Below are 24,508 nucleotides of genomic sequence, written 5' to 3'. Positions count from 1 at the left end.
GCCCTGTGCCTGCTCCTCTTGCCTGTCCTTCCGCCGCCTCCTCACCGTTCAGGTGAATAGCAGTGGCTAGAAGGGCTGCCTGGTGCCCCAGCGATGGCTTTCACTCCTGCTGAGGAGTCCTTTTTTCTGCTCTCCTGCCTCTTACATGGATCAGGTTCAGTATGAGAGGGATCAGTTACTAGATAAATGCAAACTATGTGCTTACTTCTCCCAGGACTGTCTTTCCTAGCTTGTCCTTGAGTCCTCATGGGAAGGATTGTCTTTCTCCCTAGTGAACCGGCGTCCCTCAGAGATGACATTGACGACTGTGCATTGTGACTCCTTTTCTGTGACCCAGCACCACTCAGGATGGTCTGTTTCCTCAGTTTATTCAGTAATGACTATTTCTCCTGCTTGCTATGTCTCCCAGGAGCCCTTTTTATTTATATTTAATATGTGTGGGTGTTTTGCCTGTATATGTGTCTGCATAACACATGTATGCCTGGTACCTGCAGAACCCAGAAGAAGGTGCTGGAGCTCCTGGAACTTGAGTTATAGGTGCTGTGAGCCACTATGTGGATATTGGGAATAGAACCCAGATCCTCAGGGAGAGGGCCGATGTTCTTAACTGCTGAGCCGTCCTCCCTCTTCTCCCTCCAAGAGTCCTTGGTATAAGCTGTGCTCACTGTCATTGGGAGGTGTTTATGTTAATTGCTAGCACACTCATTTACTCCCAGAAGCTTGTATTTGGGTTTTGTTTGGCTGAAAATAACAGAGAAAGATTTAAATTCTTCTTCAATTTACTTTTTTTTTGTTTTGATTCTATTTGCATCTTTTCCTTTTTTTAATATGCAGAGGTAAGGTCTTACAATTCAATGAACGGAGCAACATCTTTTTATTTTTTTCTTTTCCACTTGTATTTTTGCCCCAAAGAAACAAGGCAATTGTTTCAGCTTTAATTACAAGTCTGTGTTTAGGCAGGAATAAGGAAAAGGGCAAAGAAATAAAAAGATCTGGAGCCTCCCACGCAAGCCTGACCCTTCTTATAAGGAAAAGCCTTAGACCTGCTCAGAGCTCTTATAGCCCCGGTGCTGGGATGTGTGCGCAAGGTGATCAGCTTAACCCTAGCTTGCTGTCTAAGGAATGGAGGGCCGTAGTGATGGAACGGCTCATCTAGCCATGCCTTGTGCTATGCTCAGCACACTTGGGGTTTCTATAAACCCCCATGTTCCATGTGCTCTGTCACTTTCTGATATTTAGACGGAGCTTTGAGATGTAGTTTGCCCTTTTAAGATACATAAAAACAGCGAGGGGCTCTTCTTTTGAAGTCGAGAATTGAGCCCAGGACCTTGAACACCTCCAGTGAGCATCCTGGCACTAAGCTGTGCTTCAGCCTTCCGTTTTGTTTTATTTATTCACTTCTCAGTGTATAGCCCAGGCTGGCCTCCAACTCTCCATCTTCTTGCCTCTGCCTCCAAAGCAGGGATTACAGTCATAGGACACTGTGCCCAGCTACATTCATTTTGAGAAGCTGTCCTTTGAGACCACAGCTTCTGGATGTGTCTAAACCAGCACTACAATAATTGTGTTTTATATTAGTCTCCGTTTCAAAGCTGTTCTATAAATTTACAAAGCTGTCTGCTTACTGCACTATTCTGATCCAGAATGAGAGGCATTACTGATTGTATATGTTTGATTTCTTATTCATGAAACTTACTTCTTAAGAAAAACTGTGTTTCTGTTTCAAATATTTAATCAGATTTTCTGTAACTGGTCCCTGTGTTTTGCCAGCATAGTGATAAATCATGCACATAATAAAGTTTGGGAGGCAGGCAAGATCCCAGAAAACTTCCGGTTGCTCAAAGGAGAACAGGGGCCGAGGGCGTGGCTCGGTGGTAGAGTGTTCGTCCATCACGCACAGGAGCCAGACAGGAAAAGTAGTAAATAACCTAGGGTTTTAAAAAGCATGCCCATTTGGGTGTGATAGTACACACCTGTGATCCCAGTACTAAGTAGGCAGAGGTAGGAGGATTGCTGGAAGGTTGAAACCCCAGCTGCATACTGAGTTCCAGGCTAGTCAAGGTTACGTCTTGTCTGAAAAATAAGTTGTGTCTACTTACTCTGGAATAAAACAGCAAGTAAACACTTTACTTTCAAAGAAGTGACTACCTGTAGTCTGTTTCTCTAACTGCTTGGAGATGAGTGTGTGTAAGATTGCAGTGACTGTTTCTGACTTTGGGGATTTGGACATAACCTGTACAGCCATGGGAAACGTACTAGAGATGCAACATTCAAATTCCCTCTGGTTTTCTTCCTGCAATGTCTTAGTGCTGATCCCACAACCTTCTTCAGGACCCTAAGTTCATGTCCAAAGATGGGGCTGATCAGACTAGGCGCCTAGAGGTCTCAGAGACGCCTCGGCTGAGAAGAGCCACTTCTGGGACTCAGAGCTTCCACCTACATATAAAGGTTCTACTGCCTTTTCCTGCCTCTCTTTCTCTCTGTCCTCACAACAAAGTGGTAATGGCAGATCCATGTTACCATGCAGGTAACAAAGTATTTTTAAGGGTCAGCCTTGGCTGCGGAATGGCTAGGCCATGGGGCAGCATTCTCTCATAGCTTCTGTAGTGCAAGACTGTGTATTGAGCTAAGAATTAGTAATCAGTTTGGGGGCTGAGCTGAAGGATAACCCCAGGCCTCTCCCAGGAACAGGGACCATGTTGCATTCTATGTCTTTTGTTTGAGGGTTTCCAGACAAACATCCTATTAGTAAATGGTTTTCTTTGCTTCTCATTTTCTGGAATTTTCCTTGGCACCTTCTAAACCTCACCAAACAGCATTACCAGTTAGCAACCAAGTGTTCGAATGCTTGAGCCTGTAGGGGGCATTGCTTATCCACACATTACAGCCCTTGGGTTATTGGAGTCTGACAGAGCTTGGTTCCAAGTCCCTTAAGCATATGCCGTTTGAGTGTCCACTGAAGTCTCCTGCAACCCCTTGTCAGTTATCGGCCTGATACTGACCTTTCTGTGTTCATTTCTGTGTGGTTAAAAAATAATAAGACAAATGAAATCAAATACTGTCTATTGGAAAGTCCATTGTAACCTTGTTAAACAGATAAGGCATTATCTATAGATAATTAGCAGTAGCCAGGTAAATATCTTACTTGGAATAACCTTCCTGGAAAGATAGGAAAGTGGCTTTGTCATTATTAGGTTACTTTAATGACATTTTAGCTGTTTATGTGAGACTCAGAAGTAGCTAGAGTTTTGTGGAAATGAGTTGGTTCTATTTAGAAACAAGATGCCCAAGACTCATCCACATGTAAATTGGCTTCATTATAGATGCCAGATTGAGAAGTTCAGCTAAAATGCCTAGTGCTATAAGTTCTGTTGATATTTGGCCCTGACCTACTCTGGCCCACTATTTTGCAGATTGTGTTTTATAATCAAGGAGACAGTGCTAGAGACACGATGAGGGGGATGTATGCACACACTTTCTCTCCTGGGTGCCAACCAGTAGCTGCATACTGTGCTTAGCTCAGAGGGTCTGCCCTGTGGGGTCATCTTCCTCGAAGCTGCTGTCACACTCATTGCCCTGTAAATGACTGAAACGTTTTTTATGGAGCTGAAGTTTCTGTGTAACTTGCCCCACCCCCCACCCCTTCCGTCTCTGGGACTGGAGGGTGGCGGCTGACGGCTGTTGTTTTTGTGTGTGCGCAACCTGAAGACGTTCATCTTGGCCACTTACAATCAGTTCAAGGAGTAAGGAGGACTTGGGAATGCTCTATTTTAATTTAGCATCTCCCTCCCTCCCTTTCTTCCTCCCTCTCCCTGTTCCTCCCTGCCTTTCTAACTCTGTAACTGTTGGGGGGGAATACTAGAAATTTGGTAAGAAAGACAAGAAATGTCAGTGCAGTTGTCACAGTAACAAAGATGGAATTGTGACTAAAGCAGACTCTTAACTCCATGTGGATTTTGCCACATAAAAAACATATTTTGAAACATTCAGTGAAAGAGATTTTAGACATTTTTAGGTTAGACTCAACCTTTTTTTAAACCATCCCCTTATCCTCCGCCGCTGTGCTATTCAGTGAGACTGGCTTCAGTTCTTGGGCTTGGCCAGGTTTTCGGTAAAGAGATAAGCGGTACACATGTCATACTTGCCTCCTCTTTAGGGGCATTGCTGAGCTCCAGGAAACTCTTACCAGACGAGTGTGCATTGCCCCAAGGAATCTAGCCAAATACTTTCCTCACTGGCTTCTGTGGCCCACACGGGAAAAGCCTGGTCAGGATCCATAGGCTTTCACAGTTCTAGAAGGTGAAGCTAATATGTGTAAATCCACAATTAGAAGCAATACTGAAAACCAACATCTAGTTTGGGAACCAGGAGCCTTGACTCAGTGGCTTTGGTGAGAGACAAGCCTTTGGCTGCTACAAGGAGAGGAACCTATGGACTTTCGTATGCAGGTTTAGCTCCAGCATGAGGTAGCGCCCAGAGCTCTGCACATGCTTGCAGACTGCCTCTTGCTCCTGAGCCCTGGTTTGTTCTCTTTCAGAAACTGAGAATCTTCAAAGACAGAGTTTGTAAAGAGGTCCCACTTCTCAAGAATACTTCCTAAAATATTGGTTTCTTTTTTTTTCCTTCTGACTAGATATATCTTGTGGATATTTTAGAAGAATACCAAAAGATGTGTCATCTATAATTTTGAATTAAAAGGAGAAAACAGATTTTAAAAAAACCACAAATCATTCTAAATTCCATCTACTCCTTTCTCTCCTCCCTCCCCACACCTCCCCGCCCTCCACTTAACAAATTAAATGAGGCCATGCATTGTTGTAGAGAAAGACAGAGGCAGAGTTGGGGCTTTGCCTCAGGTCTGGCAAGGCTTAGACATGCTGCTGTCACATTGACAAAGTGTTGTGTCCCTCAGAGGCTTAGCCTGAGATGGGAGCTCTTTTTGGTCCACCTGAGCTGAGAAAATGGCTCCTGCTCCCTCCTGCTGTGGCAGGAGCTCCCATCTCCTGAGTGTCCCGAGCCCTCTAGAGCTGCTACTCTTTGGAAGTTGACTCAGGATGATGTTCCCATCTGATGATCTCTGTGTGATGCCCTCGGGGTACTCTAGCTAGAGCCTCTTCTGCTCTGCAGCCTCAATTCAGTATGGGTTCTTGAGGCTCAGTGCTGAAGAGGGAGGACCCCAGAATAAGGTGAGATCTCACCTCTGGCCCCACATCCTTTGTGAGCACCAAGTCTCTTCTGTTTTCTGCAAGTGTAAGCTGACAGGGTGGTGTTCTCAGCAAGTCCTTGGGCACTCAATTGGTCCAAATAGGTCCATTAAAGGGACCTAGCTCGAGGATGGTGGGGCAGAGGGGAGATAAATGTTTGCTCTTCTTGATGAGGAAGGATGAGGCAACTGAATAAAAGACAGCATTTAATTCTCAGGGTGCAGTGTTCTAGTGATACCTCCTGCAGCTCCAGTCAGTGTGGCAGGGGCTAGCTGCCTGCTGCCGCAGAGCCTCCAGAGGAGTGATCTATTCATCTGCCTCCTTCCCCATGATTTCCTTCATTCAGCCTTCCAATATCCATCACCGAAAAGCCTGCTCCCTATATGGGAGTTTACCCTAGTGGCTTGCCTGGAATACATTTTGAAGGATTAGTGTACATGGCATAAAGACTGGCCCCTATGCCCAGCACACGCTGGTGAATATTCATGCCGACACCTGGAAGGGTTATTTCTAAAAAGGCAGCTCTTGCAGAATATATTCCAAAGAGGGAGTGTTTTCCTCTTGTCGTAGGATCCCTCCTCCAAGCAAATGTGGGAGGAGTGAGGGGGCAGGAGTTGGAGACTGAGAGGAGGGCCAGGCCCTCCCTTGCCAGCCTTCGCCTGTGCTCCAGCTCTGTGGAGATGAGTGTAGGCGAATTTAGAGGGTAAAGGCAACTGCTCCTTAGCCTTTGGTCCTGTAACCCTCACCAGTTGGGTTTAATTATGGCTGTTGAGTAGTTAGGAAAGGTAAAGTTGTGAGTGTTCATCTGAAAAGGTTTGGATTAAAACTTGTGATCCCAGCTTTGAAGATGTGGATCAAGAGAACTGTTCTGAGTGGCCAGTGATCAAAAGAATCCTATTGAAAAGCTTAATAAGCCATTTTTCCTCTAGCCATTGCAAGAAAGAAATCACATAAAATGTTGCTTATTTTCTGGCTTCTTGCCATTCTTCAAAAGATTAATCACACAGCAACATATTAAATTGATTAATTATCTTTTGTTTATAAGAACTTACAGTTAGTTCGGATTTTCACCTTTGTGTGCTGTGGGGAAGATGATGCTATTATTGTCCTCATTAATGTCTTTATTTTAATAGTAAGCCGTGTACCGCATGGGGAGACATGATTTATCACATCTCAGCCTTGGAGCAGAACAAGTTACCTTTTCTTTAAGACCTTACATTGTGTATAAGTGTTCTGATGACTTGCTGCTTTGGTCTTGTGTTTCTGAGGGTGGTTTTCTTGTGGACTTCACAAAAGAAATCCAGAAAACAGATATTTTGGGAGGAAATTTGAAGACAAGTAGATATGAGAGACAGCCAGCCTGACTTTGATTCTGTAGGACCTGGGAGGATTGGTACTGGCTACAGGAGGTGTGGGCAGGAAGGTAGAGCCAGCACAGGTGGCAGTGAGAGAGATTAAAGTCACTCAGCAAGTGCCCCGGACTTTGTAGATTGTGCCTGTGGGGAAAAGAGGATGCCTCACAGCTGGGGCAGAGGTGGGAACCCAGATCTGACTCAGGTGAAGAGGTCAAGCTGGTAAGAAAGAGAAAGAGACTTGGGAAAATGATACTGGCTGAGTTAAGAGAGACCAGAAACGAGGTTTGCTGAGGGCAAAAATAGAGAAAGGACATGATTGAGTAGGAAGAGCTTTGCCGGATACTTCATCTCTGCTGGAATGTTCTCTTGCCTGTGATGTAGAGTCAAGCCTTTGTTTGGCCCTGCCATTCTCCCTCGCACCAGGTTGAGAGAATACACAGATCTGCCTATAGCTAAATTGTGAGTTCTCCTGCCAAACACACATTTCTGTGAACACTTGGCCCAAGGGAGTGGAAAGGAGCTATGGAGTTTATTAAATTGCTGTTTGGCTCTGTTTCTTGGTGCTTTGTGTAGGCTGTGTGCATACAGTAGCATGTAGTCAGGAGCAAAGGAGTAGGAGATGAAGCAGCGAGTAGGCTGGGCTGGCTGCAGCTCAGTTGGTGGAGCACTTGCATAGCAACTGGAAAGCCCTAGGTTCAGTCCCCAATGTCGACAAAGAAAGAGGGAGGGAGGGTGGAAGTGAGGGAGGGAAGGAGGGAAGAGGTCAGATTAATTAGTGAGGTTTTGTGAGAAATGCACTTCATCTGTAATCTACTCTCTTCCCCCACCATCTGTAGTCCTGCTCTAAGTATGAGCCCGTTGATAAGGTATGGGGACTGTGGGCCCCTCCTGTAAGGAACATCCCTTGGCTGTTATGCAGGGCTGTGGAGCCTGGCAAGTCTGTTAGATGGAGGCCGTGGTGGATCATTGTACCTTATAGGACTCGTGTATTAAACACTGAAGAAGTCAAACACTTAGCTTATAAACTAAGTCCCTAACATTCAGCTTTATCAGGTCTGTTGGTCTTCCCCTCTCAATAATTTCATAGACTCTAGGGGAGGGAGGCAGATCACACAAATGCATGTTGCCTTTAGCTCTTAGAAGATACTGACTCTGGCCTCTTAAAGTCACAGTGGCACCTGCTACTCTCCCCCACAAATGAAGCTTTAAGTGAGCTGGCTGACTGTCTAGGAAGCCATACCCCATGCTCAGCCTCCTGCTGATCCTTGTCTGTGCCTGCTGGGAGCCCATGGCACTGAGTGTTCCAGTGTCCATCCACATTGTGAGGAAGCTGCTGGGATCAGGGCAGATGGCCTTGCTGTAGATCGGGACTTGATAATGCCAAATTTAAATATCAGGAAAGAGCCACCTACCTGCTTAATGTGTCTGTGCCCAAAAGGTCTGCAGCAACATGACACTTGACCTTGTCAACCAGTCGTGATACAGTTGATGCCACAAATGCAAGGGTGCCTACATTCATAAAAGAAACTTTACTAAAGCTCAAATATTATATTGTACCACACAAAATAGTGGGAGACTTCAACACCCCACTCTCAACAATGAATAGATCATGGAAACAGAAACTAAAGAGACATAGTTTTCTCATATTCACATGAAAGCTGAAAATGAAAAAAAAAATTTCAAAAAATGACTGTGTAGTATGAAATCTAGATCATAAGACTGGGCTGAAACTTATGTGTTAAAAAATAAAGGTTTGCTAAGTGACTGAATAAAAGTAGCTGGGCAGTGTTTAGCCCGCCAGAAAATTAACCAATGACTTAGACAAAGAGTTTTGTGTTGAGAAGTAGACAGTGCTCTGATTATAAATTGTTACTTTTTCCTTTGTATGGGAATGTATTTGCAGACAGTTTGAAGTAGGTGTGGTCTATGCAGATGTGAGAACTGCTTAGTCACTCACTCAGTATCCCGTGTCCGAATTGGTAGATGTCAGAGACCCTGGGAGTAAACAGTTTGCTGCTCTGCTCCCATCGACCTTGTACTTAAAGCTTACTGTCTCCAAGCAGGAGAACCATGATCCCAGAGAGCTGCTTAGGTGGCATGTCCTGTCTTGTCTCCTCCCTAGGCCTGGTCTCCACTTGTGCCCTGGATTATGCTGTGCCCATGTATATGTGTATATGACATTTGTCCATATACAGTGGCCTCCACAGGTGTCTATTCGACCACCTCCCTTTGTTTATTTTCTCTTGGGCATCAGTGCATACACACAGAAACCATAGACAGCCGACCATCAAGAGCCCGAGCGACCCTTAGTCCTGACCAGGGCCACTGTGTCTAACTTTCTTGGAGAACTCGTCTTCTGTGTCTATTGTCTGAATAGGAAACACCCTCCAAGACCAGCCCATGAAAGGCTTGGTGCCCGTGATGCCCAGCATGCTTTTCAGAGATGGAGGAACCTTTTAGAAGTGGGGGCTAGTGGAGAGAGTCAGGTCATCTGCAGAATGCCTTAGAAGGAAACCCTGGCCTTCCCAGCTGTCCCTGTTGGCCACCTGGCTGTCCTTTCATTCACTGCACTCTGTCTCGCCACGGACCCCAAAGTAATGGGCTGGTGGTGGCTTGGTACTGAAACATCAAAAACTGCTGTGGCCAGGTACGGTGGTACAGGCCTTTAATCCTAACACTTGGGAGGCAGAAGCACTCAGATCTCTGGGTTAGAGGCCAGCCTGGTCTACATGGAGAGATCAAGGTGTGAGACCCTATCTGAAAACAAACAGCAAAACCTGTGTGCTAAAATAAAGCTTACCCTTTTTTTTAAAGCTTATGATTTCAAGTACTTTGTCATAGTGATGGAGACCTGACAGATAAGGTGTCCTAGCTTTGAGAGTTTAAGCAGCATCCCACAGTAAGTGGAGGCCTGGATGGGTTCTGCCTAGCATACTTGCCAAGAACGCCTTCCTTCTGGTGAGCAGCCTGCAGCTTCCTGTGCCCTGGAAGGCTGTGTCCTTGGAGGCCCGGCCTCTAGGGCCACAGCTCCTTCAGTCTTCTCGTCCTGGGATCTGCAGGGCAGCTTTTATTCTCTTCAGACTCTGCATAAAATATAATATGGCTCTAGTCTCCCGCTGAGGCTCTCATTTTGGACTTTCGGTCCTCCAGCAGCTCTGCTCAGCTGGACTTGCTCCTAACCTGAGAAGAAGCACGCTATCAGACGCTGTAGCGGACTAGAAGAAACCCTTTCATTTGTGGAAAACTTCGTTTCCCACTAGTCACTCTGGGGCAACATCAGGCAGCTGCACTGGCTGCCCCTATTGACCACAGGAGTCAGAAAGGGGCTCCCACATTCTGTCTTTCTCTGCGCCAGAACAGTGAGAACTAGATTCTTCAATGAGGCGAAAGCCCCTTACATCCCCGCTGCGTTGCAGCATGAGATTTTTCCAGATTTCTGTTCCAGCTTCAGTGTCCCCCTCAGCCCAGGAGTACACAGCATGTCCTGGCCCTTGGATCCTGAGACCTGCACTGTGTCCTCTTTGTCACTCTGGTCAAGCTCCCCAGAACCCCTGTTGGGTGGTTTTGAAGTGTGCTTGGTAATTAGTTAGTGCACAATCCAGTCCCTGCAGAGTCCCCCTCATGGAGCCTGTCCCTTGCCTTGCCATCCACACCTCATTCCACCCACACTCTGCCTCTCCTGCAGGGGGATGACCATCGCCCAAAGGGGGCTTTCCTCCCTTTCCTCCTTTGCTTCTCCTGTTGTCTCTAGGGCCCTGCTGCCAGCACTGTTATCACACACCTGTGCTCCAGTGTGATCTTAGCTTAAGCCTGATTGGTTCCCAGTGACAGAAGCCAAATAAAGATGCTTTAAGCCATAAAGGGAGCTTCACTGTGATTGGGCAATTTCTCATGAACCCTGGTGCACATCGTAGGACTGAATGTGTCAGGAGCAGCCCCACTAGGCCTCACTGTGTCCTGGCTCTGCTTCTCACACCCATGGCTCCTTCCTTCCTGGTACCTCTGATGAAAAGAAGGCCACCCTGGAATGTCTTCGTCCTCATAGCCAGACTTATTGCATCCTCTGGTTTTGAGGAATGAAATGTGTTTAGCTCAGCCGTGGGTCTGCTTCCTAGGCTGCAACCAGGATCACAGGACACACTGGGCTCCCACACCATTTTGAAATGGGGCTGCGGGCAGTTTTCAGAGAGAATGCCATGTAATGTGCAGCCATTCAAGCCCTCCAGTGCATATGCAGAGGGCTGTCAGCCGTGAGACTGAGAGTCCCAGCCAAGGCAGACATTGCTGTTCACAGGGCTGAGCTTGAGGATAAGGAGGTTCAGAGATTTACCTAATGATGCTTCGTGCTTGGTAAATCATTCTGGAACTGTTTAATGAAAGACAGCTATTTCTGAGGAACTTAAAGGTTCTCTAAGACTATTATTCATACATTTCCGAGGTTATGGATGACTTTGACTGAACACTTATAAATGACTTCTATAAGTTTTTATGTTGCTAATAGCCTGGTTGTTGATCTTGCTTTTGGTTGGCTGTTTACCCCCAAATGAGGAAGCCCTTAGCAACAGCAGCAGTGTGTTGTGTCTCCATGTCTTCTAGGGAGGCTGCCACAAACGACTGGCAATTAGAAACAGGCAAGCGGGTCCTTGCTCCTGGTCTAAAGGCACCAATTCAGTGGAGAAGCTGTTGGTCTCTTCTGTTAGGCTTCAGCCATTGTTCACAGGCTGGCATGGAGTTAATCCCTTAAGAAAGGGATAAAAAAAATGCCATTCAGCACAACATAGTTTGTCATCGCATGCATAATGCAGGCTTTCCAATTAGAATGCTACAATTTGGAAACTTTCTTCACAGACTGATGAGAGAGCAATTATTTTAAGAAGAGAAAACTTAGTCCACTGGGTTTGCCTCCAGTCACTTCTGACTCGGACCACAAAGACAAGAGTTTTGAAATCATATTCACTATCGAATTTTGTATCAAAACAGCAGCGAGGAGAGCAATTAGTTGCTGTAAACTGAGCCCCGGGTAATCAATGGTATGCAACCAGCCAGGCATTTATGGAAGATGTAAGCAGAATCACATCTGCTAATCAATTTTATAAAAAGCTAGCACCTTGCTGCTTTTGGGGAGACTCCACTGTAAGAAGGGGAGATGGAAGAGACAGCCCATAATGTCACCAGGCATTTATGCTGTGCTCATTAGGCGATGAGGTCTGAGGCAGTCATTCACAGACCTCATCTGCATCGGTAAATCTCTCTGGTGGGATAAAGTCAACCTCTTTGAAAATGGCTTCTGATACTGGGGTGGAGGAGGGAGGGTTTTGTTTAAGGAGCTCATCTTCTTTAAGGTCATGAGGAGTGTCTGCGCTAGGCGATCACACTCTGCAAACATTCCCAGCCAGATTACAAGCCAGAAATGTCTCTATGCTGTCAGTGCAAATACCTGAGAACAGATTTTGCAGGCAGACAAAGAAGCACGGGCAGTGTGGGGCGTTACACTGTGCCTAACGAGAGCCAAATTCTACCCTGTAGAAAGAAAGGAGCCTGTCGGGTTTCAACTGAACCTGGGTTTTCAATAGAATCACTGATAAAGCCTAAATTCCAAGCAAATATGCATCCTGGTACATGATTCTGGATCCCTATAAAACCCCACTGGTGGAAGACAGAGCCCTACACTTGATAACCTGCCATCCATCAGTGTCCCGTCCACTCAAGAGTCACCGTGACCCTGCATTCCCCTGGGACTCTTAATAGAAGAATAGAAAGGAGATGTTTCAACCAGTGTGTGCTCTTGGCAGCAATTCAGGACAGAAAAAAATTAAGGCTAGGAAAAATTACTAAGGTAAAGATCGATGGACTAGGCTAATAAAAATTAATATCTTTAGCATGCCAACTGTGATAGGCAGTGACTTAATATCCTTCAGATGTCGAGGACATTTTGTAAGTCATTAACAATAGGATAAATATAGAAAATACACAAAATGTTCAAGTTCAATGATAAGTTGAAGAAAAACTTGCAAATTAATGAATGTGTTTGGTTCCTAACACGGGTGGTGTTTCTAAGTGTGGGTATTGGTAAGATGCACAGAAAACAGGCTGGCTAGAAGCCACTGGCTGTTTAACATAGCACAGATTGTTTGGTTGAAGGTGAGAGGAGAGGTCTACAGCTATTTTATAACATTCACCATAACCTCCAAAGGGGAGAACCTTTTTTGTTCAAACTTTTAAGGAAAATATTGGATTTTAAAAGAAGTAGATCCCAGAGATTTTCATGTACACATGTTTAAGGAAAGTAATGGGTTTAGCTAAGAATGTTTATTAAAGAATTTTCCTGACAGTGAAATATTACTAAGTACCTAAATGTTGAGCACCAAGAGTCTGTTTAAATTGTGGGACATTAATAGAATGCAATGTTATTAAGTCTGGCTCAGCAGTTAAGAGCACTGACTGTTCTCCCAGAGGTCCTGAGTTCAATTCCCAGCAACCACATGGTGGCTCACAACCATCTGTAATGGGATCCAGTGCCCTCTTCTGGTGCGTCTGAAGACAGCTACAGTGTGCTTACATACATAAAATAAATAAATCTTTTAAAAATACTGTGAAGTCAATACCTATGATATAGATGATTTGAGCCACGGAACTTGTTCTGTAGCCCCAGCTGTCCTCAAACTCAGACCTTCCTGCCTCTGTCTCCTAAGCTCTGGATTAAAGGTGTGTGCCACCACTAATTAGTTTCTGATACTTCAGTCACTCCAAGGATCTCTAGGAACATTCACAATACTTGCTCTACATTCTGTATCTTCTCATCTTGTATCCTCAAGGCAGTCTTTTATGAAACATCTGGTTAGATTCTGTCCCATAGTGACCAAGTGTTTTCACTTGGGTTTTCTGTAAGAGATTTGCTCATGTTTATCTGGGAGGACAGGGGTTTTAATGCTCCAGTTCTTCAATAATAATTCAGAATCCCAATGAGAGCAGGGAGGGTATGGTGGTGCATGCCTTTAGTCTTAGTACTTGGGAGGCAGAGGCAGGTGGATCTCTGAGTTCAGAGCCAGCCTGTCCTACAGATTGAGTTCCAGGACAGCCAGGACTGCACAGAGAGACTCTGTCTCAAAACAAAACAAGCACCTAGGAGAACAGGCTTGTGCTGAGGGTTGTCTTTAGAGAATCATCTCTAGAGCTATGAAATGAAGAACTAATTTGCTTGATGTCTTCCAAATCAGTGATAGCAATGACTTGCTTGATAGCAAGCAGAACTGAGACCTGAGGCTGGTTACAGGCCTGTCATCCGAGCTGCTCTGAGGCCTGAAAGGCAGGAGACCAAACAATTTAAGGTCTACCTAGGCTACAGGGTGGAATCTCAAGGCTAGCTTTGGCAACTTAGGCTCTGCCTCAAAAGGCAAAATCTGAGAGCTATGATCATAGCTCAGTGTGGAAGGCTTGCCTACCTCAGTGACAGACTGAGAACCAGCCACAGCAGCATTAACTCCACAGTAGCTTTACACAAATACAAGCAACGTGTGCATGGAATTTCATTGACTGTAATAGCAAGATTAAAAAAGACTTCAGAATGGCTGTTACGGAGTGATGGGTTACAGTAGAAATACAATTCAGATGCATGAACAAGAATATGAGGCAGGGGGATTACAGACCTGGGTTTAGATTCGGACACCAGGCTGGAATCTGGCATCACTCGTACACGGACAGTGAGCTTAGATATGGCACAGTTACAAGGCTCACGTCTACCATTTCTATGATGTTACGAGAGTGATTGTGCTTGCTGAGAGGGTATTTAGGTGGTTATAGAGCAGAGTGTGCAGAGCACTTGATTGTGGGCCCCAATCCACATACGCAGTAAAGCAGTGTTGGCTGTCATGCTCATCGCTGCCGCTCTGTTTGACCAGATGACATCTACCGAGCGCTGGCCTGAGTGAGATGCTGGTCCAAGCTCTGGGTAGAGAAGAACCATTTAGGCCATGTGGTGGTGGTGCACACCTTTAGTCCCACACTCGGGAGGCAGAGGCAGGCAGCCTGGTCTACATAGAGAGGTCCAGGACAGCCAGAACTACACAGAGAAATTCAGTTTGGGGGGAAAAAGAAGAAAGAAACCCCACTTGGACATGGACATGCCTTCCGGGTGCTCTCTGTTGTGGCTGACCGGAAGCACATGCATGTGACTTCCTGTTACAGGGTATGACGTTGCACATACTCTATTTAGGCAAAGATAGCTGAAATAGTGGAAATCAGTGATCTGTGTCCTCTGAGGCATGGTCAGTTGCCAAACACAGAGCTCATGATCGAGGTTCAGATTCTGTTTTTAGCTGGACAGCCACACATGGAGACTACACACATCTTTTGTGTGTAGCTTGATGAATATGTTCAGGCTCCCGTAGCCATGTGACCACCACTGAGATAAACCCAGCTTGTCTCTGCCCTCATCCTGTTCCCAATCAATACCTTCCTCAGAAGGAACTGCTATTCTGAGATTGGTAGGTGAGTGTATTCTGCTTTGAACCTCCAGTAAATGGACTCATATAGTCCATTAAAGTTCTCAGCCAAACAGAAAAAGGGCCCAGAGCAGGACCAAGACAGTAAATTCCCAGATAATGAGTGTGTTTTCCAGTGCAGTTGGCCCTCACATACTTGGGGTTCACGTAGTTGGACATTTGCATAAAAGGGCACAGAATATTTTTGGTCAATTCCTTTAAAAATACAGAACAAAACTATTAATAATGCATTTACTTTTATTGGGTATTATAAGACAAGTTAGGATAATTGGAATTTTCTACGAGGCCAGGTGGGACATTTAACAATCCTGCAGTTTCTGCGATGAAGCAGGAGGATTATGGGCTCACTGACCTAACCTACACCACAAGACCTAGTCTGTGAAGAGTGTGCATGTACACACATATACACATCTATTATATATCTGTATTTGTCTACACTTAATGCCGGAGATATGTGAACACACATACATATATATGTGTGTGTGTGTTGACTATGCATATATTTGTTATATACATACATACATACATACATACATACATACATACATACATACATATGGTGTCATATCACTGAGGACAGAAGCTAAGGGCTAGCTGTATCTCCACAGGAGGCAGTCTTCCCAGAACCATGAGGAAACCTGGTAAGAATGAGAGGAAACATGCAGCATGGTAGGTGCATGTTAGCATCTGCTGGCAGCACTGACCCCCTGAGCAGGTGTTTCTCGAATCAGCTAGCTCAGATGCTACAGTGAAAGCTGGAGAACCCAAAAAGATGACGCAGGACAGACATACTCCCTTCTTAGCCAGTCTAGACTTGGCTGCTGAGGAGACAGAGGCTCTCTGGGATTGGGTGGTTACTGAAGCAGACCTTAAAGAGGTGACCCACAGCCTGACCCCAGCCCTTCCTTCTCTGTTTTCATCAGGATTCTCTCTCCTGCAGTCCTGGATGCAAGGTGGGGCACGGGGTAGGGGAGGGATGTCACAAGGCCCCATGACAGGATACAAAGACAACTCCATGTCTCTCTCCTCAGGTTATTACTCTGGGATTGCGATGATCGAAGCTACAGCTACTATGTTGAGGTTTCCACCAATCAGCAGCAGTGGACCATGGTGGCTGACAGAACCAAAGTGTCCTGCAAGTAAGTAGCACCTTTCCCTGCAAGGGCATCCCACCATGAGCTTAGAGGCCCTGAGAAGATTCCTGCAGGAGGTAAAGTGCATTCCCACTAGCCTTTGCTTCAGTTTTCACTACTAAGCATTTAAATGAGCATTTACTTGATCTGCACAAACAGGTTTTGAAAATGACTGACATACTCAAACAGAAGAGACACCTTCTGTAGTCCTCCCTCTGAGCTCCAGGCTTCTCACTACCTTCTTAGGAGTGTTAACTTCCTGAGAGAGTTTTATGTGAGTGGTTCCTGTGGGGCTCTGTCTTCTCATCTCATGCCCATCCTCATAGCAAACTTTACCTCATCCAGTACCTAAACCCAGGAAAGCTGTGATGAGCCTTAGGCTCTTAGCTGCCTTTGGCACTGGGGCTCTACACGAGCTCACCTGGCTGGGGGAACATCTTAGAAGAAGAATCCTGTGGGTTCTCACCAGTCTTGAACCATGATGCCCGGAAAGAGCTCGGTGCTGAAATCAGGGAAGAGTTTCTTCTGGGAGACAAATCAGAGCAAAGCCAAGACAGCGTCTTTAAAAATCAAATTCAGATTCTGTTAAGATTCCCATCCCTGTGACACAAAACTGAGAAACAGCTTACACAGAAGAAGGCTTTGGGGCTCATGTTTCAGAGGCTGCTAACCATGATATTGACCGTGATCTTTCAAAGTGACCTCTAGGGAGCTAGAGCAAAGGAGCTGCCAGAACCCCAGTATCCACTTCCAGGTCATGCCTCCGGTTATCTGACTTGCTTTCACTAGGTCCTGCCTTCACCACTTCCATCATCGGCACAGGCTGGTGACCAGACAAACAAGCTGTCACACACAGGCCTCGGAGGGCATTTTACATCCAAGCCGTACTATCTTCCTGTACTCTGAATTCACCCTGATGAAGTGTGTAACCGTATATTTTAGTACATCCACAGGACTGGGCAGCCGTCACTGTCTAACGTTCAACAATATTCTTATTACCCTCCTGAAAACGTCGGCTCCAGCACCTTGTCATTTACTTTGTCTCTGCATCTGCAAATGATGGGAACCTGCGGAAACGGAATCAGACTTCTGACCTTCTGTTCTCAGTCTCTTCCTCGTAGCGTGTTCTCCAGTTCATCCTTGTTGTATCTGTCATACATGAGGATTTTCTTTTTCTCTGGGTGAATAATATTCCAGTGTGTGACCTCATTTTCTTTTCATTGTTCATCCTGACAGATATTTGAATTGTTTCTTCCTTTTAGCTTTAGTGACTAAGGCTGCTTTGCATGCTTCTGCAGGAGAGTGTGGGAACATACTATTTAAGTGTTCTTAGATGATCCCTGGGGTAAAATTGCCGAATCTTTTTCTTTTTTTAAGATGTATTATATATATTATATACATACATACATACATACATACATACATACATACACACACACACACACACACACACACACACACACAGACACTGTAGCTGTCTTCAGACACACCAGAAGAGGGCATCAGAATCAGATCCCATTACAAATGGCTGTGAGCCACCATGTGGTTGCTGGGATTTGAACTCAGGATCTCTGTCCTTGCTGGCCTTGTCATTGTCTCTGGGGCACAGTCATCAAAGTGGGTGCCACCGAGGCTTCCATTGGCATTGGCCTGTGGCCTGTGTACTGAGCATCTTCTTGTGTGCTTGTTCGGCTGTGATTTCTTTTCTAATGCCTGTTCTTTGGTTGGTTGCCAGGATTCCCCATCTGCTAGGCAGTTGCTCTTACTGAGCAGTGCTCCTGGTCCGTGATTTCTTAATGGCATTGGCAATGGGTTTGACTCAGTGTTCAGTGTCATCACCTTTGCCGTTGGCGTGGTCATCGCACAGCATGTTTTATGGTGGTGTTCACACTTACTGTAACCTCAGTGTTTAACTGGCCTCATGTTACAGTGTAACAGTCCACATGGGTGTTCCTGCTTGTCAAGTGGTCCCTTCTCGTGGGTTCATCATGGTTTGGGGGCTTGTCAGTTTCTCCTTCTGGCAAATACAGGTCATGGAGGCAGAATGAGAAGTTAAAGCTGGTTCTGAGAAGTCCTGGCTTGGGTAGTGTGCCTTCCTTCCACGCACATGCCACTGGGGACAAAACAGCCTGTTCATATAAGCATGACGGGCCATCACTTGTCAGGGAACATGAGTCTTATGAGCACCTTGGCCACAACATAGGAGCACAGCTATTATCTGCTAACTAGCATTCCAGTGTTTTCATACATTGTGCCTCCCTGTCTGGATACAAAGCGCTTTGTGGAACAGAGAAGAGGCGACTTTCCCATGGAGCAGGAACCAAGCTTGAATTCAGGCTCTGTGACATAGCACATGCTTTACAGATACCAGCATGACTGAAACACCAACCACCCTGTGTGGAGATCAGGGAACAGAGTGGTTATTTTGTTCTTAATCTGCTAGAACCCTTTACAATGGCGTGCCCCTATGAGCCACCTGCCCCAGTCCCCTCTCCAGAGCTAGACTGGATCCCCCACAGCTCACCATCTTTGGCATTTAAAAAAAAAAAGATTTATTTTTATTTGTTTTATGTATATGAGTGTTCTATCTGCGTGTATACTTACATTCCAGAAGAGGGCATCAGACCCCATTATAGGTGGTTGTGAGCCATCATGTGGTTGCTGGGAGTTGAACTCAGGTCTTCTGAAAGGACAGCCAGTGCTCCTAACCGCTGAGACCTCTCTCCAGCCCCATCCATGGCATTCTTGACCATCTCTGTCATTTTTCTGTTTCTTTACAAGGCTTCATCCAGGGGACCACAAGCCTTCAACAAGAGCACACTTGCCCTGTGAGAAGCCTGGCCTAATGTTTGTACTGAGTTCACTGGGGTTATATGAGGAGAAACTTCTCTGTGCAGATTCGCTCAGTGCCTTTGCTTGGCCATCAGCATCTTACTGGTTTGTTTCCATTAATTGATGGACTTAAATAATTGACAAGCTCTCAACTTGGATTGTAATGCGCAGCTTCTCTGGTAGTGGTTTACATATTAATAAGCTGTGAACTTTAGAAGGAAAAGGAAGGAAAGATTCTATGGACTCCATTAGACTCAGAACCAACAGTTAGGCTTTTGCATTTGTGGATGTAATCAGTACACTGTGGTCTCCTCCAGCCATTTCTGTCGTCACTCGGTACGTCAGCAGACGTTAGGAGAAGTTCCCCTTGGCATGTACAACTGTAGCCCGAGAGAGCTGTCTTACTGAAAGGCTGCACGGGAGGGGGAGGGTGCTCAGGGATATGCTTGGCCTGCTCTGGTCTGCTTCCAAGGTGAAGAAGGTCTTTCCTAGTGTGACAGTCCGGCTTTGGTATTGGCAGTTTTGCTTTTTAAACGTTTTTGTACCTCTCGTTCTTCTTCTCATATTCTCTTACCCTTGAGCCTTCAGACCTTACAGTCAGGTCGTTATTCTCTTTCTCTGCTCTCTTCTAAGTTGTTGGGCCTAATGGCTTCTAAGGAATGCAAACAGCACACAGGACATTAAACAATACAGAGGGACCCGGGGAGAGCGAGACTGACTTTCCCATCTTCTCATACTCCTCAGAGGCACTGCCTTTGACTCCTTTGTAGCCTTTCTGGTGTGTTTCCTGTGAACTTCTGTGCAATCAGCAGCATCTTATTCCTCCGTTCATTCAGCAGGAAGAAATCTTAAACCATCATTTCTGGGTTACATTTTTTTTTTCTTGTTAGTACTACTACAGTTTGTCTTTTTAAAACAAACAGTGTACCTGACCTCTACTTTCTCATCCTTCCTTTGAGGACAGGCTCTTGGCCTTCCACTGTGTTGATGAAGTGGATACTGTGTTTGCTCTTTCCTTTCCCCTCCTTCTGTCAGTGATACTTAGTTATAACTTTTTGTGTGGTCATAAAGACCCTGGAAAGGAAACCACTCAGAAGCCACTGATATTCTGATTATATAAACATTGTCTGGAACATGTCTGGTAATTAGTCAGAAAGCGCTACACCGTGTGGCTACCAGCTGTGCTGTTAAGACAGAGCTTACATAAAACTATCCCTGGCCCATAAACAGCTCCCCCGCCCCGAGCCTGGGGGGCTGCACAGGTGAGGTTAGTAGCTGCAGCTAGGGCTCCCAAGGAGCAATGGCTTTGTAACTGGGCATGCCCTGCTATCCTGGGACAGAGCTCGTGGGCTGTGGCAAGGGAAGTGACTTTGTGTTTTTGGAGTGTGGGGTTTATCCTTGAGGGTCTCCACCTGCCTGTTACTGAGTCACACTCACTGCTTACAGCTGGCAGGACACACAGCTATGAAAATTGCTACAAGGAAGAAGCCCCCAGGCTGTCCTGGTGGTTGGTTGCTTTTCCACTCTCTCTTATAGGCAACCCTGAAACACAGTATAGATCACTTGCCTTTTGAAGCAGAACATTTAGTTAAGATCATTGATAGACACTATGTAGAGTAAATCTGTGGATTTTTTTTTTCAGAAAGGTATGCCAAAAGTAGGTAATAAAAATTTTTACATGTCTGAATCACAGTTTGACATGGATTGAGTTCCTCTTGAAGTTTCACTCCTGTATAAAATATAGCCTTTTGGAACCTCAGACTTCCTGCCATTTAGTATCTAATGTTGCTGAAGAAAAATTTGCTGCTGGCTCAATTGTTGTTTCTTGTAGTAATTTATCTTCCTCTGTAAAGGCTTCTAGGGATGTCCCTTCATCCTTGCAGGCCTGATGACTCACAATGCTGTGGCTTAACATGTGCTGCTGGCTAGCCACCCCACGCAAGTGGCTTCAGTTTGGAGATCCATCTAGTTGACAATGTAGACAGCAAAGTGTTGCACCTGTGCATTTTGTAAAATTGCACTAAGTCCTTCCTTTGACCAAGTCTGTTGTCTGGTCAGTGCCACCGGGTTATTGTGTTGTCTGCTGCTCTTGCATGGTTTACATTTTTTATCATGACTTCTTTTGGGCTTGTGCATATCTGTGAAAGTCAGTGAACAGCTTCAGGAAGGAGTCCATGCGGCAAACCCAACATGTGGGGCCAGGGGTCCTGCCCAGATCCCGGAGCTTGCTGGCAGATGCCTGTACCTGCTGAGAAATCTCACTGGCCTTGTTTACAAGAGGTGGGTTGTTGGTACATAGCCGCAGCTGGATTGACACTTACTGTGAAGACCAGGCTGGCCTCAAATTTAAGGTAATTCTCATACCTCATTCACATGACAGATGTGAACCACCATGCCTGGCTTCCCTCTGTTTCTTTGAAGCCATATCCAAGACTTCCAGAAATAGTGAAAAATAAAAATGTCTGCAGTGCAATGGGGGCCACCTTTGTCTGAAGCCTCCAAATGCTGCCTTGGGGGTCCCCTGGAGTCAGCCATTGATAATCCAAGGCCTTGAATTGCTCTGTCTTTTTTTCTAATTCACCACTGCCTGTCACACTACTGACTTTCATGCTGTCTGACTGTTCCTCAAGTGCTCACCCCAGTGTGTTCACACTTCAGCCTGTTTGTCTACAAAGTATTGGTGACCTCAGCCATCTCCTCTCCCAGACCAGTGCCTTGGCAATCATTTTTGCAAATGGATGATTAGATCTGGTGAGTTGTATAGGGATGGAAATGGTGTCCTGTCATTGAGAGCTGTGGTTATATACTGGATCCCTGGTCTAAATCATGGGTCCCAGGGTCCTTACAGAGTAATGTCTGCCTGCCCAAATCCCTTCTCAGAAAGTAGTGCTTTCCAACATAAGAATTTGTTTAAAATGATGTTGCAGAGACTTTCTAATTCAGAAAAACGCATGTATACTGAGGCCTTAAGAGCAGAGTACAGAATTGTGAGAGTATCATCAAAAGAAGAGGAAGGTGGTGGACAAAATCCAAAGGAATTACCCCACCCCGCTGATAGTGGTCGTCCTGGTGCAGTTGGGTTATGGAAATTATTTCTAATTTTCTACAGTTTTGACCAATTTATATCTATTTTATAGAAAATGATCTTAGAAAAACAGCTGCATTTGAGGACAGTTTTTCTTGCTGCAGAATGCTGTAGCTGCGTACCCTTGCCTGCATTTGCAAAGCCTGGGCTGGCAGAGCAGCCTGTCCCCCCCCCACCCCCCAGCCCCCCCAAACCCCCGTCAGCACTAAATGAAGGAATTGTGTTCCGTGGTGTGGCGCTCTGTCCCAGCAGCTTCTAGGATACTTGACACTAAGGGTCCAAGCAGCACCCTCCCCCAGCCTCTCTGATCAGGCCAGGCTTGAAACTACACCATTTCTACAGCATCTTCATAAGAAATCTTCTCTGTGACTTATCCAGGAGCCCCTCACAGTCCCTGTGTCTTGGGAAGACCTTTCTGGGGCCTCCCCTGCTCTGCTCCCTGCTCTCCACATGATGATAGGCACATCTGAGGAGTCCTGTGCCCCTAACTGCTTATGAGACACTCAGACCCAGGAAGAGCGTGTCTGTCCTGTCCTCTGTTTCTGTGACTGCTGTCTGATGACTGAGAATCTTAGAAAAGGGAATTGTGTTCTTCCAAGCACTTCCCTGGCAGAGGAGGATGACAGCACATTTTAGGGTGGGGAGTTGCAGCCTCAGACCTCTTTGAAATTGTTGTGAGATTGAAAAACAGCACATTTAAACCTAGTGACTGACTTTGCCTTCGTTTTTCTGTATCATCTTTCCCACTGTTGATGGCAAAGTCTAGAAAGCAATTTTCCCACCTATTTCATTCCTTAGCTAGAATTCAACATTACAAAAGCGTTGAGCAATAACTAGGAAGTCATGGCCAGCCGTGCAACTTGGCATTATATGTGATAAGCATGTCACAAGCATGCCACAAGGCAAGTAGGGTTTTGTTCTATAGAATTTTATGTGTTTGAAAGTCTTGCCTATGTATTATATGTACCAAGTATGCATCCAGTATCCTCAGAGGTCAGAAAAGGGCATCAGAGCCCTTGGAACTGGAAATAGGGTTGTGAGCCACCATGTGGGTGCTAGGAACTCAGTGCAGGTCCTCTCTGCAAGAGCAAAGCATGCTCTCCACCACTGAGCCATTTTGTCAGCTCCAGTGAGTGGGACTTGAAGAGAGGAACATCTTCTCCATTGCTGCCACTGGTGAGAAGTTCCCAGTGGACACCAGGACTAGTATTCTGGAAATGGCTGTCACAGAGACCTCACTGAGATCACAGGCACCTCCCCTTCTCACCCCTGCAGGGCATGAAGAGTGTGTTTACTTGTTCCTTCTGGAAGTGTGAGCCAATTAATGAGTGCTGGTTGTGTAATTGTCACTTTCAAACAGCTGGATGAAGATTTTATTTTTCTCTCTTCATACTTAATTCCATTTTTTTCACTTTGACAATAATGAAAAAGCCAGCCATGTTCTTTCCTTTATTTTTTAAAGGGCAAACTCGAATGTTAATTCTTGTCAAGACTTTAAGAAGTTGAACAATAAGGAAATGTCCTTATAAGAGGAATACTCTCCCCTAGCAGAAGTCAGATGAAATGTACAGATCCAGTTCAGAGGGGCATGTTCCTGTGCACCACAGCTTGTCTGTGGAGGGGTCTGTGTGCACATCCTTTCTGAGGATGAAAACGGTGGATATTTACAGTAAGAAGCATCAGGCCATTAGTTGGCCAGACCAGTGCTTTTTAAAGAGGACACTTTTATTTCACATGAAGTTTTGTGTAAAACTTTCCCCATCCAGTGGAAGACATGGGAAACAGATTGGGGCGCAGAGTTGGAGTTGTCTGCAGGTTGTGGGTGAGGATCCTCCCTACCCCAAACACTGCCAGCTGAAGGAGCTGGAAGGCAGTGGTCTCCTCAGGTAATGCCTGAGAGAACTCTGCCTCTCACTGTCCCCTCCCCGGCTTAACCACAGAGCTCTGTTCTGTGAGGAGGGTAACTTGCTGCTTGCCCATCATTTAGGAAACGAAAATCGTTCCTTCATGAACTGTCCTCAGCGAGCTGTGTGAGTATGAAGTGTGCATGGTCAGACGGGTTCTTCCGTCAGCCTTGACATGCATCCCCAGGACACTGTGTCTTCTTCCCTGAGGTTGGTTATGGGCTGGGCGTCCATTTCCTTTCTCTACAGCTCCTGTTAGGAAAGAGAATTTCTTTATGGATGGCCAAGAGCTTTTAGATCTTGTGCCAACTGTGCCCCTTTCACTTCAGAAATGGATTTGATTTAAAATCCCAACTTTGTCCGGTTAATAGGTTTCAATGGCTTCTCTGAATTTTCAAAGTAATAGGTTAATTTTTTTTTTTTTTTTTTTAAAGAACACTGACCTTGGACTCTAGAGAGGGACTCAAAGCCTCTCCCGAGGCATTCATGTGCTC

The 24,508-nt window shown here is 45.6% G+C and overlaps 1 protein-coding gene across 2 annotated transcripts in view; it reads left to right on the top strand.

Moving 5' to 3' along the window:
• The window catches only part of BTBD9 (BTB domain containing 9), a 328,964-nt gene that overhangs the window by 256,722 nt on the left and 47,734 nt on the right, over positions 1–24,508 (top strand). For both annotated transcript variants that reach the window (XM_080937967.1, XM_080937966.1), the window contains exon 9: positions 16,092–16,199. In XM_080937967.1, the coding sequence (XP_080794093.1) occupies positions 16,092–16,199 (108 nt within the window). The remainder of the gene's footprint in view (positions 1–16,091; positions 16,200–24,508) is intronic.

This window comes from Micromys minutus, assembly GCF_963924665.1.
Source record: "Micromys minutus genome assembly, chromosome: 25".
Lineage (NCBI taxonomy): Eukaryota > Metazoa > Chordata > Mammalia > Rodentia > Muridae > Micromys > Micromys minutus.
The sequence above is the reverse complement of the archived record's forward strand: the minus strand, read 5'-3'. Positions and strand labels throughout refer to the sequence as shown.